This window comes from Mesoplodon bidens (genome assembly GCF_964165515.1).
Source record: "Mesoplodon bidens genome assembly, chromosome: 6".
NCBI lineage: Eukaryota > Metazoa > Chordata > Mammalia > Artiodactyla > Ziphiidae > Mesoplodon > Mesoplodon bidens.
Genome location: NC_138162.1, coordinates 109,439,097 through 109,460,260, shown reverse-complemented (window position 1 = coordinate 109,460,260; position 21,164 = coordinate 109,439,097). Strand labels below are relative to the sequence as shown.

Here is a 21,164-nt window from a genome sequence, read left to right as displayed (position 1 = left end):
CAGAACTGAAGTCCCAGTCCTCATGGAATTTATAATCTAGTGCAGCTACCTTAAATATCTTTGTATTCCCCCAAAGTCTACACTGTAGACTGTGCATAAAGTCTAGGACAGTATAGTAAGCAACCAATAAATTATGATTGTTTTGACCCAATTCATGGTCTGTAGAACCCAAGTGTCTGTATATAAAAGTTTAAAATTAAAATAGTCTTTATGTTTTTTCATTGAGTGAAAGTATGCAAGTAAACATATAGATGTGAATATATAAACATAGTTTGGGTATTAAATTTATTTCTCAGAGGAAAATTTTTTATGTAGGCACTCTTGATATATACACAAGCAGAAAAAATATATTTTTCCCCCCAGCTGTCCTCACCAAATTTCTTATCATTCTAGACTCTGTGGGTTGATTCTTAAATAGTAAAGAGAAATTTCAAATATTCCTACCCAGTTTCTGTATAGGTAGAAGGAAGGTAGGGATACTTTTGGGTTTTACTGTTGCTTCAGTTCTTCTTCCCTTGTTTTCTTCCGGACGTATCACTCTGCTACTATGTCTTAATCTTCTCATTTGTTTAAAAATGGTTCTAGAGAGTTGGTAGGGAGTAGGACCAGCAGGATGTCCCATGACCCTTTGTTATGTGAGGATATTGTCTTGGAAGTGCAGTACACAACATGGAGTTAAGTTATGTCCTTAGACATTTTATTCACACAGATTGCCATTGCCCTGGCAGTGAGTAGCTTCTGACCTCTAATCTCCATGCTGTCCTCAGGAGCTGATTATGCCTTGGTGGCTTTATTAAATCAACTTACTTTACACATAAAGTTACCAACCAGAAGATACCCCCAGCCAAAATGGCACACTGTCTCAGTTATTTGCAAAGAGGGCACAGACATCTTTGTTACTTCTACTCCGTGGGGGACATAGTAGCTCTGTGACCCATTCTGCTAACTAAAACTCTTTCTTGAGTTACCCCATGCTGTCCGTACTGTACCATACAGTTTCCATGGGGTAAGTTCCGTGAGGGAGAGCTCAGAGACTAAGATGATGTCTCTGAACCGCTGCATCTCACTTTTCTCCACAGAGGGTGCTGCTTATAACGATGCAATCCTCCAACCACAGTGCGCCAAAGCCTGTGATGTCCTGGCTACCACAGCGGGGAGGGGACAGAGATGAGTCACACAGGATTCTTGAGCTCAGAGACATTCAGTTTTGGGGGGACAAAGTGATAACTTTGAGCTGCCTGCCTTTGTACAGAATAATAACTGCCACAAGAGGGATATTCATAAAGTGCCTTGACAGTTCAGAGGAAGAAGTGGTTTCTTTCGTCTGGGCAAATAAGGAAGGCTTAGTGCAAGAAGCGAATTGAGCCTTAAAAGGCAGGTAGGACTTAAATTTATGGAAAAAAAGTTCCCTTCTACTAGAAGAGTTTTCATAAAAATTTACCAAACATGGGTAGCATTTTTGTCTCACCTGCCAACCTGTCTTTTCCCTTTTCACATGACCTTAATAATGGGGTGAAGGGTAGAGCGGGGGTTGTGATTAGGGTAGAACACAAGAGTATAACCGCCTCTTATGACCCTGCCGCTACATTTGCGGGGGGCTCTAGATCCAACACTGGTGGTCAGAAGTTACTCCAAAAACAGTTGCCTCCCGCATTTGACTTCTGAAGAGCTGGTTTCTGTGTGCCTCTCCCTCACGGCTGACACTGTGCTGTCTGCTTTGTGTTACCTGGTTCCACCTGCCAGGCGGCAGCTGCTGAAGTGTCCTGTTGTCATTCATCCTCGCATGTCTGACTCGCAGAACTCTGTTTTAGTAAAATCAGAGCACCTGTGGCGGACGGGCTGCACCCTCATCAGTAGCCATCCTGTCCTGCGGCGTAACGTCAACATTAGGAAATATCCTAAAATGAGAGAATAGAAGTGTTGCAGGAAAGGCATCGTTATTCTGTAGTACCAAAGCCACGCCTCCGCATTCTGGCAGCAGCATTTTTCAGTCCCATCGCGTTGATCTATGTGCCCCGCACAGATATCTATCATCCCCTCCCCTTTCTTTTCAGACGGAGCTAATAGATCTGTCTACGGTAGATGTGATCCTCATCTCTAACTATCACTGCATGATGGCTCTGCCCTACATCACTGAGCACACGGGGTTCACAGGCACAGTCTATGCCACAGAGCCCACCGTTCAGATCGGCAGGTGAGAGCGTTTCTTCTTGTGCCGTTAGAGTGGCTGGCGAGCCCCTCCCATCGGTGGTGACTGTTAATAGAGTGTTGTGCGACGAGGGATTGTTGTTTCCCTCTGAGCAGCCGACCCGGAGATCAGGCACGAAGAGACAGCCCTCCAGATAAAACAAATGTTCTCTGGAGTTGCCTGGAGACGGATGCTGCGAGTAATGGTCGTTAGTCTTTTTTAGAAAAACGGGAACAGGGAGTTTGCAGAGACAGCTCCTCTGTGCAGATGATACTAATTAGGGGAAGTATCGTTCAGTAGGATGCCACCAGGATGCAGTGCAGAGAGCTTTGGGAGAGAAAGGAGCACAGCATATTTAAGAAAAGAGGAAGAAATTTGACTACTTTGCTTTCAAAATTTCCCCCCTTTTATGGTTTAGTGCAGACTATAGATGGGGACGGCCTGTCGAAAACAGGGTAATTAGATGGTTACGTTGTCTGTACTCTTGACATAGTGAAACTCGGGACTGTATGGCATAAAAACCTCAGAGCCTTTCTCTGACTCTGAGAATGCTGTGCTGTCTCTTTCCCTGCCCCTCCCAAGCCTCCATGGGACAGATGGTTGTTTCAAGTGACCATAGCATCATTTAGTGAGAAGACAATTACCCCAGAAGAAAAGAATTGTGTTGAAGCAAACAAAGAAATATGGTATAAGGTAATACTATCAAGATCCGAAATATGGGATCTAAGTGCTTTGGGTTCTAGAATCTGACTGAAGTCCAATACGATGGAATTACCAGAAATGAAGCAAAATATGTCCTTGTTTTTGTGTCAAACCACATTACCTGCGGTGTATACAGAAAACCATAAAGGATCTGAGGAAGAGACATTGTAGCAAAGTAAAGCCCTCAAGGTGATGTGACACTTTTGGTGAGAGGACAAGCTGAGAACATTAGATTCTAGTCTGAAAAAGTTAAAGCCTGAGGATGGACCTACCAGACTGTTCTCCAGAAAGCTACAGCCAGAACAATAATGAGCCTGGATCCCGGATCTTAGAATGCTGGCACTGGTACTGCTCCTTCAAGATGAAAGACAGTTTTTTTAAAAAAAAAACAGATGAAAGACGATGAGAGTATTAGGAATAAGTAAATAAGTGGAAATGAAGTTGTTCGGCCTTCAGATGCTAATAACTTTATGGCTGGCCATGTCTGCGTGTTTATTGGGAGAGGATTTAAGTCAATGTGGAACATCTATACTGGATTATGTAGGGGATTCAAGAGGTTGAAAGCCTGTTTCTAGCTTTTTGGTTGTCCCCTAGCCATCCAGGGTCCCATCAGTGCTCCGTTCCCGTGTCTTCCTCAGAGCATGGGATCATGGATCCAGCTGAGTGGGGCATCTCTTAGATTCCCTCAGTTGTGATTCTGTGGTGATCCAGCTTGTGATCTGCAGAGCCTGTCCTTTGACAGGTCCTTGAGTTAAAGTTTTAGGATTAGGCCTTAGAGTATTCTTCCACGTGGAATTTTGTTAATTCCTAAAATGTATATGAAGAAAACGTATTTTACCAGTTTAAAAAGTCCATTTAATATTGTCATTAAAAAAAAAAATCCTACCCCCACGTCTACTGCCACCAAAATCAGGTACTTCATGCTCATTTACCTATTTCTCCTTTTGTATTTTTAATTACCTAAATAAATAAAGGCAGAGGTCTTAAGAGAGTGAGTTAAACCATAGGCTTATATATTTCAGTGTTTAGAGACAAGAAGCACACCAGGCTTATTTTAAAGGTGAATTAAATCATTTACATTCAGACTTTTAAACATGAAAATTCAACACACAGGCTAGGTTTTTGTTCAGCTTTATGTAAAACGGTGCCCACATTTATGTGCAGCAGAGAGAGGAGAGACGACCGGGGAGGGCAGGCAGGCAAGCCCGCTTCTCTTGGCTACAGTGTTAAGAGTGCCATGTTTTTCTGATTCCTTTTTGAGTGTTCATCACTTTCTTTGTTTAAACTCAGGCTTCTCATGGAAGAGTTGGTGAACTTCATTGAACGCGTGCCCAAGGCTCAGTCTGCCTCCTTGTGGAAGAACAAGGATATTCAGCGGTAAGCAGCGGGCCGTCTACCCGCCATGGCAGTAGAGCTGGGGGCTTTGCAGAACAGTCTCACATGTTTTCGTATTTTCTGCTTAAACGTTTATACTGTTAGAATTAAGGTTCCCCTTTCCCTGTGTTATGGAAGGGTTGTGTTTGATTCAACCATCATATTTGAGAGGCAACCATACCATATGCAAGGTGTAGTATGCTTGGTCTGGGAGTTTTTAAAAATAAGTAAAACAGTTGGCTGTCTCTATGAGGTGCTGAGGGGTTAATGGGAAATCGGACAATTAAACAGCTAAATTACAGTCTTGGGTGGCATGTATTATAAGAGATGCTTGGTCACAATGCTGTAGGCACTCAGAAAATGAAGAACTTTCTCTGCTTAGGGAACTGAGGAGGACATTCCTTAGGAGATGACAATTAAGGTGGGTCTCAGAGGAAGGAAAGGACTTTTCCTGATAGAAAGGGTCGTAAAGTGGGGTCCAGGCACAGCACCGTAGGATATAGTATATTAGGGAACAGTGAGAAGTTCAGAGTGGGTTAGAATTAGCTGAGTAAAGAGGTGAAAGGCGAAACCAGACAGGGACCTTGGAGCAAGGTAATGAAGCGTCTGCTGTGTCAAGATGGAACTTTTTATTATTGAGAGCGGGAAGCCCATCAGGGGAGGTTGACAAGGCGGTGAATGACGTGATCGCGTATTTTTTTAGGGGAAGGAACCCTGGAAGCGTAAGAGAGGATGGATGGGGGTGCAGAGATGGGGGCGGGAAGCCCAGCGGCAGAGCTGATTCAGAAACCCAGGCGAGAGAACAGAGGCCTGGGCTAAGGCTGTAGATGACGAGGTGAAGTAAGTAGAAATGCAGTAGAGGAGGCGGGAGGCAGCTTGATTCTACTTCCACTCTCATATTTGGTGGGCAGCAGAGGACACGAGTCAGCCCTAACGTACTGCAGTTGGTCCAGCCCTGCCACCTGCTGTCCTCACCTCCCGGCACCGCAGCCCCAGCCATCCAGGCCTGGCGTCCAGAGTCTGGAGTAAAAGCCCGTCTGTGACTTCCTAGGTAACGTGTGTTCCTTACACTCCTACCCAAGTCCACTCTTCTCCAGCTACCTCGCCACTGGGTTCTCTTTCCCTCTAGGTCCGTGATTTGTTTGCCATCTACTTACCTAAACTTTAGAATGTCTTGGCTTTTGTGACATTCTTTCTACAAGGATATGAATATGTAGCTAGGAGAATGTGCTGTGGTTTTTATACTGTAACTGTCTCAGAGTTTGAGCATGTGAGTCTCCTCCTTTATGCATTCCTTTTTGTACGTGTTATTTATTTTATTTAACTTACGTAGCACTTGTTATGTGCCAGACACTCTTCTCAGTGCTTTATTTAATTCACTTAGTTCTTTAACATTATCATTTTACAGAAAAGAAAACAGGCACAGAGAGGTTAAGTAAGTTATTCAAGGTCAGCCAACTAGTGGGCAGTAGGATTTGGATTCAAACCCAGGCAGCTGGGCTAGTCTGGTTCCAGAGTCCATGCCCTTAACCCCTGTGCTGGGCTGCTTCTCAGCCACATACAGGCTTCTCACGGGCATGTGAGCCCCCTCTCATGTGAGGGGAGAAGTAACATAACTGTGCACGTTTTCTCCTGTGTTTTATGGATCTTCTTGTTTTCTCTGTTTCCTTGACTGGGGATATGGTGTCTGGCTTCTCATTAGGAAACGCCTTCTGGACATGCACTTGTCTGAGGCTTCTCTGTACACACGGATGGCTTCCTTGATCTTTCCGCCCACCCGCCCGGCACAGGTCCCCTCCCGTCCTCGTTGTGCGTGCTTATTCTCAGCTCCCTTCCTCCTGCCCATTGCCTGCCTCCTGCCCCCTTTCTCCCTGTCCCATGTGCCCACTGGCCCACATTCAACTCACTTCTCTCCATCTCCCTCCTTAGAAACCTGAGGACTTTGTTTTCTTTCCCTGTGGAACACGTACACCTTGGCTTCCCTCACTTCCTCCTTTTAAATCTATACCCTTAAATATTCTGCCACAAATAATTTTGGCACACCAGAAATGATGTTCAAAGGTCACTGTTTCCTGAATCCCACACCCTGGGCTAAGTCTTAAGGAAGTCCAAGTCCTTATTTTGCCTTTTTTTTTTCTCTGTGACCTTGGGCAGAGTCCTTGGCAGTTTTCTTGGCTTCCCATTCTTTGTAAAATACAAGATAACTGGCTCACCAAAAAAAGGGCCATCGTGTATTAGGGAAAAAGGTGAATTGAACTTGAAGAAGCAGAGGCCTAGGGAGGGGGCCAGAAAGCTTATTTCTTAAGGTGCTTAGGAAACCGCCCTTTGTAACAAAGGTGCCAGTTGAAATGAAACCTTGAATTTGCTGTCTCGCCACCAGGTGGGCAAAAATCAGAAGCCGTTGAGAGCTAACTTGGTAGAGGAGCAAGGAGTTGGGCCAGTCGGAGCCTGTATTTCATTACTTCATGCATCCTGACCATAGCTCTGATCCTGGTTGAGCATTTTGTTTTAGCTTTTGAGTGTGAGATGAGCCATAGTTACTGGCAGACACAGAGAAGAGTTTAATTATTGGAAAGATTGTGCTGAGGTGTTAGACAAACCAAGAAAGCTGCGTCCTGTTTTTCTCTTGGGGAAACTCAGCATAAATATTAGAAGTGGTAGAAAAATTTGACGAGCTATTTTTTAATGGACATCAGATAAGAGAATTCTTTTGAAATATTCACCTAGAATTTAATCTTGGGCCAGAATACTAAAAGTGCTGCATTTGAACATCTATGCTGAAGGATTTACACCACTTTAAAAGTTCCCTCCGGGCTTCCCTGGTGGCGCAGTGGTTGAGAGTCCGCCTGCCGATGCAGGGGACACGGGTTCGCGCCCCAGTCCGGGAAGATCCCACATGCCGAGGAGCGGCTGGGCCCGTGAGCCGTGGCCGCTGAGCCTGCGCTTCTGGAGCCTGTGCTCCGCAACAGGAGAGGCCACAACAGTGAGAGGCCCGCATACTGCAAAAAAAAAAAAAAAAAAAGTTCCCTCTGTCATGAGCTAGTTGATATCAAGTGTCCCAAGATACTGTGACATACTGTACTGAGAAGCACTGGGGTTTTTTGTTTTTGTTTGTTTGTTTGTTTTTGCTGTCTAGTACAGTGACTAAGTGATGTGGGCTTTGTCTTCTATTTATTTATTTATTTATTCATTTGTTAATTCCTGCATTCTCCTTGTCCAGTTCCTATAAAATAGGGGTCACAAACTCAGATGCCTCCAGGGATGAGGAAGGGGTTTATAGGTAAGTACAGGAGTGAGGTGGGCTGCCAGGAATTGTGGACCAGTGACCACACCTCTCTAAAGGGGCAGCTGACACACAGCTTCAGCAGACTTTTGGCCGTATGGGAAAGTGAGCGCATCACTGCCAGATCTTCCCTTTTACTTTTCTTTTTTTAAAGAAGCTCAAGATCTGGATGTGTTAAATGTGATGTTTTTTTTTTCATCTTTAAAAAATGTTGGCTCTCACATTAAAGTAAAATTCTGTATGATCCAAGCAAAACACCTCCATGAGTCGGAGTTGAGCCCCCAGGTTTTGACTTTTAAACCTTTACAGGCAGTCTCTTAGTTAAATGTCAAGAATTAATGCATCTTAGTAGCTTAAGTTACTAATAAGACCAACTGAAAAAACAATGAATTAAAATCTTTCAGATTCATTGGTTTCTGACAAATTCCTTTAAATCACAGGAAGTTAGTTTGAATTAGCATTTCATTTAGTATTAGTATGTTTACCAAAAAAAAAAAAAACATTACTCTTGCTTTTTGGCAGCTGTCTGACTCCCTGCCTCAGTCGACACTGCTCCCTGAGATTTATTTAGAAGTTAGCCATCCTTCTTCCTCATTTTGACATTGTAGCTTATACTTCTTGAAAAAGAGATTTTTGAAGGGTAGGAAAAGGAGAATCCCTTACAGTATAATTTTTGAGCCTCTGACATTCCCATACACACTTCAAAATTTAGGTTTTTAATGGGAAAATTTAAAGCACAATATTCCACTGAAGATACTTACCCAGTCTCTAGTATTTTTAATATAAGGGTAGCATTTTTTGTATAAGACTAGAAATTTACAATTATAATTAAGAATAAATCATTACAGGGTATTGTCATAATCCTCTGACAAGCATTAAGGAGTTATGCATTAATATATTCCTGGCTGAAATGTTATGGCAGTTTTCAGTACTCAGAGCTTAAAATGTGGGTTTATATCTTTTAGAAGACATAAAATTTTCTTAAAAAGCATATTGTACTTGAAGTTCCTCTGCTCTGACACTCTTTGGGTATTTATAGAGGAATTTATCAGGTCTAACTATGTAGTAGGAAGAAAATTAAAGCTGTGGGCTTGGAGGTCAAATAGACTGGTGTTTGAGTTCCTTCCAGATCTGCTTCTTAGCTGCAGAAGTTTATTTCTTCTAGGCTCTGTTTCCTCATTTATAAAATAGGAATAATATTAGCAACTTCACAAGGTTGTTGTGAGGACTAAATGAGTAATACAAGTAAAGTCCTTAAAACAGTGCCAGGCACACAGTAGGTGCTCAGTAAACACCAACAGCCTTTCTCCCTTTAATGATACACTTGGCTCACATAACCCCCTTTCAGTAACCAGCACACGTCTGCCTTCCACAGCCTTATTTATCTTTCAGTGCTACCTTTCCTGATGAGAGCAAAGTAGTATAGTAGAAGGAAGATTGTTTTCCTAATCCCACTGTGGCCTCTAGTTAGCAGTGTCATTCAGATTCTGGGACTCAGTCTTCTTTTCTGTAAAATAGGAGAATTGAATTAAACTATCTCTAAGTTCGCTTATGTTATAGTTTTTAAAGATGCCCTTAAGCAGGTGCTCAGAGAGTGGCAGTACTTTGATGGAGTCGTCACAACTTTGCAGTTCTTCAGCTTTGCAGTTCCAGAAACTTAATCATTTCATTTCACTGAGAGTTGATTAGCCTCTGAAGACTGGTCTGGGCTAACTAAACTCCCAGGATACTGACTGAGAAACAAAAATCCCATTTAATTACTTTATCTTAAGATATCTGCCTAGCTCCAAAACTAGGGTGGTTCATCTGTCTAGGACTCTGTTCTGGGCAGCAAGTCCATTTAAAGAGATCAAGTTATAGGTAAGAGGTTTTTGATGAGCATAAAATTAAAGCAGAGATGGTTTAGGCCCTCTCAATAATTGTTTCTATCATGCTTCAGTAGCCTAAGCAATTGCCTTTGTACTTTTGAGGGAGAAATTGATCTAAAACAAAAAAACAGGGATTATAATCTGGTTTCAGTTTAGTATTGAGACGTGCTTGATCTTCAGGCTTTACTTTGGTAAATTCCATAAAGATCACTCTGCTAACCCATCTCCACCCCACCCCACTCACGTGTATAGTAAGCACACTTCACTGTAAGGAGAGGAAAGAAACTTTTCTGCTTCTTGTATTCTTTGTATTCTACTCTTACATTTATTTTGTTCAGTCATTCATTCATCAAACACTTAGAAAAAGCCCAACCAGTGTTTTATTTATAAGCTTTTAAGTGGTCCCTGTGGACCTCAAAGTCCTGCTCTTTTAAGAAAACACATGATGTTGTGCTGGTAGGATGGAAGAAGAGACTGGCGTGATGTCAAGCCCTGGGAAAAAAGTTTATTAAGCACTCAAGTGTGATAAGAACAAAACAAAAAAAAATGAAATCTTTTAGAAAGTACTTATTAAGCATTTAGACTCTGAGAACTTGACTTTGATAAATTGGAAAGCCAGAAAAAACTGAACTAGTTCCCATTGGGTTTTCTTATCCGACTTATCCTTAATCAGCCAATAATCCTAATGGCTTTGAATGGCTCTGTAAATGCCTCTTTAATTATGGCCTCAAGCATAAGGAGAGTTTTACGGAAAGCTGAGTTAGACAAGATGTTAGGAGATAGAAGGAAGGAATGAGGAAGTGACTGAATATCTCAAAAGAGTAAAAAAAGGTGTTAGCGAAAGAAATTTGGGGGTATAAATAGGAAATTTAGAGGACTTCAGTCTCATTTGCTCATTAACTACCAAGTGCCTGGCATTCTAAGTTTTCAGGGAAATGCCCCCAAAAGTTTAAGGCATAGTCCCTGTACCCAAGGAGCTTGTTGAGCAGAGATTACGTACTAAGTGGCAGACTCACGCTGGGTTTGGCAGGTTAAGCAGGGTTTGAATGAGGGAAGAGATCGCTCCAAGATAAGAGAACACTGTGGGCAAAAACATAGCAACACGGCATGACTGAGAGGGGACTGGCTTGGTTAAACTCAGCCAGTGCACACCAGGAAGGAGAGAAAAACACTGAAAGCTAACCTTGTACAAAAGAACATTGAAAGTTTGCTCTTTTGGAAAAGCCAGCAAAACATTTGACTAATTCCTAGTTTAAATCTTTTGTCTAGCTGATAGAAAGCTTATGAAAATTGTTTGTGAAAACATAGTCACCAAACCTGTGTGATAAAGGAAACCTCTAAACATTTCCAAAGAGAGAAATGACAAATAATTCATTTTAGATTTGAAAGTAGTGTAGTCAGTATATAATGTACCAGAATAAGATACCCAAAGAATTTAAGCATAGAGTGAAGAGGAGGAATTCATAGGCACTGAATATCATAGATGTGTAATGTTAATAATATATATTATATATACACATATGTGTGCGTGCGTGTGTGTGTAATTTCTCACTTGCTGTGGTCTTCAACAGTTTTTGAAGGAAACATTTTACCCTCAGGTTAGATATATGAAGGGAAAGAAAAGGGTAGGTAAATTATTGAATATTGCAACTCAAGTAACTAAATTAGGTATGAAGACCAACCTTCTACAAATGTTCTGTACAATTAGAGTTTGTAAAAATGTCATTGATGAGACCTGAGCAAAGCCCAGGCTGAGTTGAGGTATTAAAACACTGCCTCTGCGCTAGAACATGGCCCAGAACACTTCCTAATTTATTAGCAATTCTGGGTCTCCCTCCAGGCTGCCCTTATCCCAGGCTCCACCGGGAGGATCCCATTCTTGGCTCGCTCCCGCGGTGGCTGGCAGGATTCAGTTCCTCAGGGGTGGTGGATAGCCAAAGCCTCCCTCGGGTCCCTGTCGCATGGGCGTCTCCTCAGAGCATCTCACCACATGGCAGCTGGTTTCATCAGAGTGAACACGAGGGCAAGAGAGAGACTGTGGACGAGCAGGAAGTCTCGGTCTTCGGTAAGCTAATCTTGCAAGTGACGTCTTGTCACTTTTGTCACAGTCTCTTCACTAGAAGCAAGCCGGTTGGTGCAGCCCCCACTCAGCGGGAGGAGCCCGCGCAAGGGGGTGAATATGGGAGGCGGGGAGCCTGGGGAACCCTGTCAGAAGCTGCCTGCCACCGAACCCTAAGCTGAGCAGGTCAGACTTGACACCAGAGTCATGGGAACCTGCTTGGCCTTCCTCTTCCGGCTCACCGGTCTGTGCCTCCCTGGCGTTTTTAGCACCTCGGCGCACACTTACTGGTGCCCTTCAGATAAAACAGACATATGGATCAGCGGAACAGAATAGAGAGCCCAGAAGTGAACCCACACACCTACAGCCAGTTAAAGAACGTGGGTCTAACCTAGCTGGTGTGCGACTTGAGCCGGAGGTGTCTCAGTTGCAGGGCCTTGGCAGAGCTAAGAGCAATTAAAACAAATCCAACGGAGGTGAAAGATGTGGTTGGGCTGCATTGTTGTTCACCACCCTCCCCAGGCTAGCCACTCCCATGATAGCCTTCCAGCTCCGGTGTAAAGTTAAGAAACACTTCTGCTCCTATCCAGCCCACAGTAAGAAGTCTTTATTTTTTGTGAGGGGCAGTCCTAGGAAGCCCAAGCCATGGGGCTTCCTGATCTGGAGGCATTTAAAGGAGGAGCTAAAGCAGGGGAGTCACATGGGTTCTTCCTTCAGCCCCTCTAGAGCAGTGCCTGGGCCACTCAAGTTTAGAGTCATTGCTGCTCATCAGAGTAAATCACCTTGGGTGACTTCAGCACAGTCACCTGTACTGAAGTCCACTACAGTATTGTTGGAAAATGCATGTTCTGGGGCCACGATGGCTGTGTATGTTGGAGACGGTTGGAGACAGTCCTTACTGTGCCAGACGCTTACGTGCATTGTATCATTTATCCCTCACAGAACAACTCTAAAAAGGAAGTGATACTCTCCCTGTTTTACAAACGAGAAGACCGGCCCAGAGGTGAAGAGGCAGTGCTGAGATTTAAATCTAGACAAGTCTGTAAATCCTCCACTTTCCCCATGATGTGCCTCTGAGAGAAACCTCTCCTTCCTCAGAGTGGGTGGCAGAGAGTTGCAGGGGTGAGGAAGGAGAGAGAAGCAGTAGCAGCGGCCCCTGCCAGTTACCTCCTCCAAAGAGGGCTTCTGTGCCACTTCCCTGGCTCTGAGACTCAGGCCATCTTCCCAAAGAGCACAAACGATGTGTACCTGGCCTAGACGAGTATCTCAAGACCTGAGAAAAGGTGACAGGTGGTCTAGATTTTAAAGCAGGAGTGTTGTCCACACAAAATATGACGAAGAGGACTGTGGAATGTTACAGGCTTGAGGGAGCCTGGCGCCGCGAGAGCTGTTTATAGCTCAGTACATAGAATGTAGGCCGAGGCAGGACCTCGATAAAGAAGGCCTCATAAAGTCATGCTGAGAGTCTTGGATTTCATCCTGAATGGAATGGTGCACTGTTAAAGTGGAGGAGGGGAGTGTGTGTATGTGTGTATATGTGTAGATTTGCATTTTCAATATATCCTTTAGGCCCTTCTGGGAGTGAAGGCAAGTTTGCAGGCAAGGATGACTCATGGCTTTCCACATTTCTTTTATTGCTTTGTGCTATTGTAAAATTTTTCCTAGATTTAAGTTCCTTGTGAGCATAGGCCTTTATGTTGTACCTGTTAAATCCCTTACAGGACTTAAATGCTATGGCCGTAGTCGGGGCTAAGTAAATATTTATTGACTAAATATTGTAAAACCTAAAGCAATTCACTACACATAGGACAGATAAGTGAAATAAGAGAATCTTCACCTGTTTAGGCAGAAGGTAAAGAGAAGAGTCGGTGATACTTTGTTGCTGGAGAAACAAAGGTGAAGAGAACTGGAACATCATGATCTGTGTGCTATTTTGGCTAAATCTCTATTCCATGTTTATATGACCACGAACATGCAATCACTGGCCATACAACATTGTTACGATTTTTTTCTTCTTCTTGCACAACTCTTTGTTTTCCCTTGAGTTAGTAATTATCTTGTTTGCTTATTTGCTTAGTTTTCTGTATACATATTACAAATTTACCTCTAACCCCTCCCGCATTTGTCTAAGCCTCTCCTCAGTATGTTCAAACTCGATGGGTGGTCTAACAATTTTACCTTCTTGAAAAGTCGTCTCCCAGAGCCTTCACTCACCCCCTGCCTGGTGTCGGCTGCTCTTGGGCCTATTGCATGGCATTCAGTTTAGGACTTTCTCCACTGTGATCCTGAAGATTTCTTTGCCTCGTTCTTCTCTTAGAAGCTCTGTTTTCTGGGCCTTTCTTTTTTGTTTGTTTACGCCTTCATTTTGCAGGGCACATCCTCCAACAACTCCCTGAGAAAGAGCGCATGGGAGGTAAATTGTCTGAGACCCTGCATGTCTAAAACGTCTTCATTCTCCTCTCACGCTCTGATAGAAATGTGAGTTAGATGTAGTTTTCTCATAGAATTTTGAAAGCATTGCTCTATTTTCTTCTGTCTTCCAGAAATGCTGTTGAAAAGTCCAATGCTATTGAGTCTAGATCTTTGATATGTATCCTGTTTATCTCTCTGTGGACTTTTAGAATCTTCTCTTGTTCTTAAAGTTTATGATGATGTGTTAAACCTAAAGGCAGTTTACATTCATGTGTTGAGCTTAGTGGGCCCTTTCAATCTAGAACAGTGGTGGTAACTATGGCCAAGTCTCTGTTTTATGGCCACATCTGGCCTGCCACTGTTTCTATAAATAAAGTTTTATTGGCACACAGCCAAAGATTTATTTGTCTGTTTTCTTTATAATGTAAATATTTTCCCAGAATATATCTGGTGTTAATTCTTCTGGGTCAGTATTTTCAGGTATGCAATGTGTTCTTACAGTGTATAGTTTCCTTTTATTTCTCAGTTATGGTTTTTATTATTCTGTTCCCTTGCTTGGATTTCTGTAAGGAGCTCCTGTTATCTGTATGTTGTATCTTCCTTGCCTCTCTTCAACATTTGTCATTTTTTTCAAATTCTTCTTATCTCTTTATTTCTTTTTAGTGTTGAATTTTTTCTTCCAATATTTTACTAAACGGTATTATCTGTTGTGTTTATCCACTCTTGTGTTTCTATTAGTTTAGTCTTCGTCTATGAATTCTTATTAAGTTTCTAATTCTTTATTGAGTTCTGTTCCCTCATTTTTAAGCTCTCCTGATTCTTCATTTTTGTGGGTCTTTTGTGTCTTGTATAATTGTTTAATGTTTTTAGCTTATTTTGAAATTTTGATGTTTTGTTGGCATGTTTTCATTGCCTGTATGGTATCATATTTTTATTCCAAGAGCTCTCTTTTTTGTTTTTAACATCTTTATTGGAGTATAATTGCTTAACAATGGTGTGTTAGTGTCTGCTTTATAACAAAGTGAATCAGTTATACATATACATATGTTCCCATATCCCCTCCCTCTTGCGTCTCCCTCCCACCCTCCCTATCCCACCCCTCCAGGCGGTCACAAAGCACCGAGCTGATCTCCCTGTGCTATGCGGCTGCTTCCCACTAGCTATCTATTTTACGTTTGGTAGTGTATATACGTCCATGCCACTCTCTCGCTTCGTCCCAGCTTACCCTTCCCCCTCCCCATCCAAGAGCTCTTTTTATTCTCTTCATGCCTCCCCCAGTTTTTAGTAGAAGTCTCTTCTCATTTCTTAGATATACTGTCTTCTTTATCTCTCCAAGGAGAATAATGACTGTTCTATTCTACCTACCTGATTCAGTTCTTCTCCCCCTTCCTCCATTTGTTTTGGCCTTTATCATTTTAGAGACTTTACTCAAATGTATGGTAATCCTGGGTTATTGGTTCATGTTTAAGAGTTAGACAAAAAAAAAAACTGATTAGAAAGTCTGTGTGCCGTAAGTAGGTCTTGTTGAATTCTAGACTTAATAGAATACACTATAGCATAATCTGGTTCGGCAATTTCATTGTGAAACCCCTGGTGTGAGTATCTTTTCGTTGAGTTTTTTCTTTGGTGCTGATCATATTTTTCAGAGAAGCTTCTTCCAGTCTCCTACCCTGCAGGGTATAAGCCTAACTGATGGTGTTCTGATCTGAGGAGAAGAAAATTGTTACTCTCAGTATGTAAACTTTTGCTTAAGGTGGCTGCCTCTAACTGTCAATGGTTTCTCCTAGTCTGGACTCTCATTTTTATTCTCTCCAGAGGACAATCTGGTGACGTGCCTGGGAGGGAAGGGTCAATTGCTGAGCTATATGGAATAGGTGAAGAGAATTGGAAGGTACTATTTCTTAATCAGTTTTTTCTAGGAATTTTCTTTTTTATTTTTATATATTTATTTATTTATTTTTGGCTGTGTTGGGTCCTCATTTCTGTGCCAGGGCTTTCTCCAGTTGCAGCGAGCAGGGGCCAGTCTTCATCGCGATGCGTGGGCCTCTCACTGTCACGGCCTCTCCCGTTGCGGAGCACAGGCTCCAGATGCGCAGGCGCAGTAGTTGTGGCTCATGGGCTTAGTTGCTCCACGGCATGTGGGATCCTCCCAGACCAGGGCTCAAACCCATGTCCCCTGCACTGGCAGGCAGATTCCTAACCACTGTGCCACCAGGGAAGCCCAGGAATTTTCTTGTGTTTAGGCTCACCTTCAATCTCACTTCAAGACATACCTATTGTTTCCAGTTGCTGAGCTTTTTGTGAGTTTGCAGTATAAATTAAGTCACTTGAATTGAAGTTTCCTGGGTCTGCTAAGTCAGTTATTGTTTGTATTTTTCCTTTTCACTTTCTAAAATGCTGTTGCTATTCTCTCTTCTCTCATCTCTTTGTCTGAAGTGGTGTGTGTGTGTGTGTGTGTGTGTGTGTGTGTGTGTGAGTGTGAGAAGCCCTTTACTGTTGTTCAGTGATAGTTTAGGAGACAGCACAGAGCTAACATACAGGTTCAGTTCTCCAGAAGGCCCTTCACCTGTACTGTACAGAGAATCTCAGAGAAATCACTCTTCAGGCCTATTCTTGATTGTGTTTGAGCAAATGATAACATGTTTTTCTAATGACACATTTTTGTTTGTTTGTTTTAATGGATGCTCCTGATGCTGGTCTGGAAGGCTGCAAAATGTTTTTTTTTTTCTCTTTTCTATATTTACATGAAAATAATTCATGCTTCATGCTAAATACATTGTTTACCTTACAAGAACTTTATTTTTGAATTAAAAAAGTTTGTGGTTTTGTACTTCTTTTCTTTTTTTTTCTTTTCTCAAAGCAATTCCATGCATTGGGGATCAGAAATTTCTGCTGGCTACACTGGCTGAGTGTGGAAATCATTGATTTTCACAAAGATGAATCCTGACTGACATTAATTGCAAACTCCATTTTGAGGGCAGTATAGGAACTTTTTTTCCTTTCTTTTTTGCCATGTTTTACTTTAGTTTGTCCATCAATGTGCCTTTCATCTTTTAAAAATACACCACAGTGCTAATGGCATGTTCTGTAGCTTTTTGTTTTGTTTTGTTTTCACTTGGATCAAATGGTTTTGACAGACAGGAAAAGATTTGCACCACTATTTCCTTCGTTAACAGCTATTGTAATTTCTTGGAACTTGATTTTCACTTGGGCAGTTAAGAAGACAACACTTGTTTTATGCATCGGTTTTTTTCTCTCTCTCTCGTGTGTGTGTGTGTGCGCGCACACGCGTGTGTGCAGGACCAACCTTCAGGCTTATGGCTTGTGGAACCTTCTCTTAATTTAATGTAAAACAGAATTCAGTGATTAGCAACATCACTAAAAACTGACCCAGTCTCTTCTCATGAGTCACTGACACCTGTTGAATATGACAGGTCCAGTGTCCACCGCGGAAGATGCTACTAGGCTTCACAGTTAAGAAGCACAGAGGACTGGTGACCGCCCCCGCATCACACGCTTGGGGCAGTGCCAGGGGTTTTCCTGGCACAATTTGATGCCCAGTGCCACGAGCTTGGGTCTGCTCCTGGGGCACCAGGGCTCCTTCCTTCTCCTCAGTTGCTTTATGGGCATTCACTCAGCGAACCCAACTGGGTGCACATCCTGACCTTTTAAACCTAAAGGTTGGGCCTGATGAATGGTTACTTTGCACACGTGCCTTCTAAGCGCCGGATGTGTATCCCCGTGGCATTATCGTTGCTGTCCCTGTGGATTCAGCCACGGGTTTCTGACAAGCTGGAGGAAACAATGGTAATTTCGGCTTTTTTGGTTTTGTCTTCAGATAATGAAAAGCTTTTGTATAACAGCTGAGTGTCGATATGAGTTCTATGGCTTCAATCTCCTTTAAACATAATATTCTTAAGGGTCCAAAACAAAGGAGGGGGGCAAATTAAAAAAAGAAAGAAAGAAAGAAAACCAAACCAAAAAAAAAGAAAAAAGAAAAAAATAATAATAAATTGCTGATATTGCCACAAATCATTAGAAATCTCCTGACATGCTGAAACCAGATGGCCGTAAGTTCAAAACAAATCAGTGACTTGCTTTTAACTTTTCGTGGTTTCCTTTTGTTCTTTCTGCCCCTTTGCCGTCAGATTGGTGATGTTACTCAAACAGGACCGAATCCCCGCCAAGTGCAGGATCCACCCCGCCGCCTCTTTCATCTCCTCGTCATCACTCTCGGGGGGCTTTTCCATGCATCTCTTTTTGAGTGGCAGCACGTCGCTGGGGACCTTCCTTGCCTTGGCGAGGTGCTGGTGCTTCTTGTGCTGGGACGCATAGATGCTGTCCCCCAGAGCATCCTTGGCCTCCTTCGGGCTGCATTTCCGGTCATCCTCCTCCGTCTCGCTGTGGCTCTCGTGGCTCTGGAAGCTGCCCTCGCTGCCCTCCTGGCTCCCCTTGGTGGCAAGCGCGTAGTGGTCGTTGGCCAGGGACGAGGAGATGGAGTCGCTGGCGGGCGAGGTGCTCCTGGCCCTGAAGGACTTGGCGCTGCTCTAGTTGTCTTCCTCCTTGGGTCTCCACTGCCCACTGAGGAGCCACAGGACGGCTCACTCGCAGTCCGCGGCCGGCGAGGCCGTTCTGCACAGCTGCTGTCATTCCAGTGAGAGTGATTGGCAACAGCCGGACTCCAGGAAACAGGCCTCGGCTCCGAACCCGCATTCCGTTCTGTATCACTCTTGGAGGAATTGCTTGTATCTCGGGGAGTATTCAAAAGCATCATGGCGCCGGCAGCATCAGTGTCAGGATCCTGTAGAAAGGCTCCATTTCTCTTAAAGAAGGTGCTGTCTTGCCAGAGGGGTGGACCTGATGTGCTTTGTTATGCCTGAGGAGAGGCGGGAGGTGTGTTGAACATATTCGAGTGTGGGTGATAAGGTGTCTTTTTCAAAGCCTGAATTAGACTTTGTCTGTACTCTGGATTAGACTTTGTCTGTACTCTGGGTCTATGCACCACAGTGACCCTTTCCCGATACTCTGACCCCTCTCTTTGTCCACTTTCTTAAAACACTTATTCAAGGACAAATTATGTCTCACTGAGTTTCTCCACCCAGTAGGTGCGTTGGCAAAATACGGAAAATGTTCCAAGATCCAGTTGTAGATATCCTTTCCCGGCAGGCGCTTGGTTGGAGAGTCCTCGATGGCCATAAATATGAGGCAGCTGAAGGAGTGGGGGGGCTTGCAGTTGGGGTTCTGCCTGGCATTGTAGGGCTTGTCCAAGTGGGCAGGGGATGGGGGCATGTCATCGTCCAGGTCCTGGACGGGGCTGACGCTCTGCAGGACCGAGTCCCCGAAGCTCTTCAGCAGGTTCTTGCTCTCGTACAGCCACTTCAGGTTGGTCAGCTGTTCATCTTCCATGGCCCCCTCTTCTAATCGGATGCCAGGCAGAGAAAAGTCGAGGTCATCGTCTTCCTGAAGGGCCTTGGAGAAACCGCTGCCCCGGTAACACTGACTCAGCCCACTGGAGACACTAATCCCTGAGCTTTCTGGTTTCTCACTGGGAGGCATGACTGTACCCATTTACACGAAGGGTCCTGGCCGGAGCGGGGCTCGGGGGCTCAGGGGCACCACTGCCCTTCAGCGGGAGCCGACAGACTTTCACAGGCGCCCAGCGGGCATCGCTTGGTGGACCGGCTAAGGACGCGAGGGGCGGGCTCAGGCGGCAGGGGCGCAGGGGTCGCAGCGCGGCACGGGACCTGCGGCGCGCCACGCGTCGTCCCGCCAGCCCCGCGCTCTCCCCACCCCGCCTCCCTGCAAAATATGTTTTATTTTCCACTTTCTGCCAAGCCTCAGTTGTGTTTAAGCCAGTTCTTTTCTATAGCTTTGCAGGCCCACGAGTAACATTTATTTCATTTATCTTTTGTGAACAGGGAAGACAATGTGAGGTGTCATACAGAAATGCTCTATATTAAGATGTATATGATAAGCCCCAGAACAACCACTAAGGAAATAACTAAAAAAAAAAAAAAAAAAAGTAAAAAATCATGAAAGGAATTAAGAGGCTATATCAGAAAATATTCACTTACTGTTTTTAAAAAGTAGTAGGGGAGGAATAGAGCAACAAAAAAGATATGTGATATATAGAAAACTAAAATTAAATTGGCAGACATAAGCCAACTACATCAGTAATAACATTAAATGTGAATGGCTTAAGCAATTCAATCAAATGACAGAGATTATCACATGGGTTTAAAAAAAAAAGACAAAAAAGAAGACCCAGCTATATGCTGGATAAACAAAATAGAGGATAGAAAAACAATAGAGAAAAATCAATGAAACCAAAAGTTGATTCTTTGAAAAGATCAACAGAACTGACAAACCTTTAGCTAGATTGACCAAGAAAAAAAGGAGAGAATACTGCAATTACTAGAGTCAGAAATGAAAGAGGGGAGAGTACCACCAACCTTACAGAAATAAAAACAATTATAACAGATTCCTGTGAACATTCAGATATGCCAGTAAGTTGGACAGCTTAGATTAAGTGGACAAATTACTTGAACAGAATCCTCTATAGATAAGAACTGACTTTATGATACGTTTGCAGGCTGTTGCCTTCTCCTCTCAAGGATGCAGTAGAAGTATCAACCTGGAGAAGATGCTATACAATGCAAGAGGTGAACTCTGCCCTTAGTAAAATCCAGCTGGTGGGATATTCTCAGAAAATTGTGAGTGTAAATATGATTTTAAGTGACTGATGAAAGCTTTCGATTCATACTGTTGTTCTTTGGAAGGATCCTATACTGGCTTTTTTTAAAGTATCTCTTTTTTTTAAATTTATTTATTTTTTGGCTGTGTTGGGTCTTCGTTGCCGCATGGACTTTCTCTATTTGCGGTGAGCGGGGGCTACTCTTCGTGCGGTGGCTTCTCTTGTTGCAGAGCACAGGCTCTAGGAGCGCGGGCTTCAGTAGTTGTGGCTCGGGGGCTCTAGAGCGCAGGCTCAGTAGTTGTGGCGCACGGGCTTAGTTGTCCCATGGCATGTGGGATCTTCCCAGACCAGGACTCGAATCTGTGTCCCCTGCATTAGCAGGCGGATTCTTAACCACTGCGCCACCAGGGGAGTCCCTAGTTCCCTTTTTTAAGCCACTCAGTCACTACAAATCTTGTACTAGTACATAGTGAAAAGATAGAACATCTGTTATTTTCCTCCATCTTTCCCAGGTTCTTACTGGCACTCTTTCCTAGCCCTTACATTCCCCATTGCTAGCTAGCATGTAATGAGTCAGGAGAAAG

General features: G+C 43.5%; 1 protein-coding gene and 1 pseudogene across 4 annotated transcripts in view; one reads left to right on the top strand and one right to left on the bottom strand.

Moving 5' to 3' along the window:
• The window catches only part of INTS9 (integrator complex subunit 9), a 115,777-nt gene that overhangs the window by 45,647 nt on the left and 48,966 nt on the right, over positions 1-21,164 (top strand). For all 3 annotated transcript variants that reach the window (XM_081237007.1, XM_081237006.1, XM_081237005.1), the window contains 3 exons: positions 2,055-2,194; positions 4,181-4,267; positions 20,479-20,599. In XM_081237007.1, the coding sequence (XP_081093133.1) occupies positions 2,055-2,194; positions 4,181-4,267; positions 20,479-20,599 (348 nt within the window). The remainder of the gene's footprint in view (positions 1-2,054; positions 2,195-4,180; positions 4,268-20,478; positions 20,600-21,164) is intronic.
• LOC308618920 (forkhead box protein N3-like) lies at positions 17,636-20,348 on the bottom strand (annotated as a pseudogene). Its single transcript has one exon. The product of its transcript is annotated as a forkhead box protein N3-like (transcript).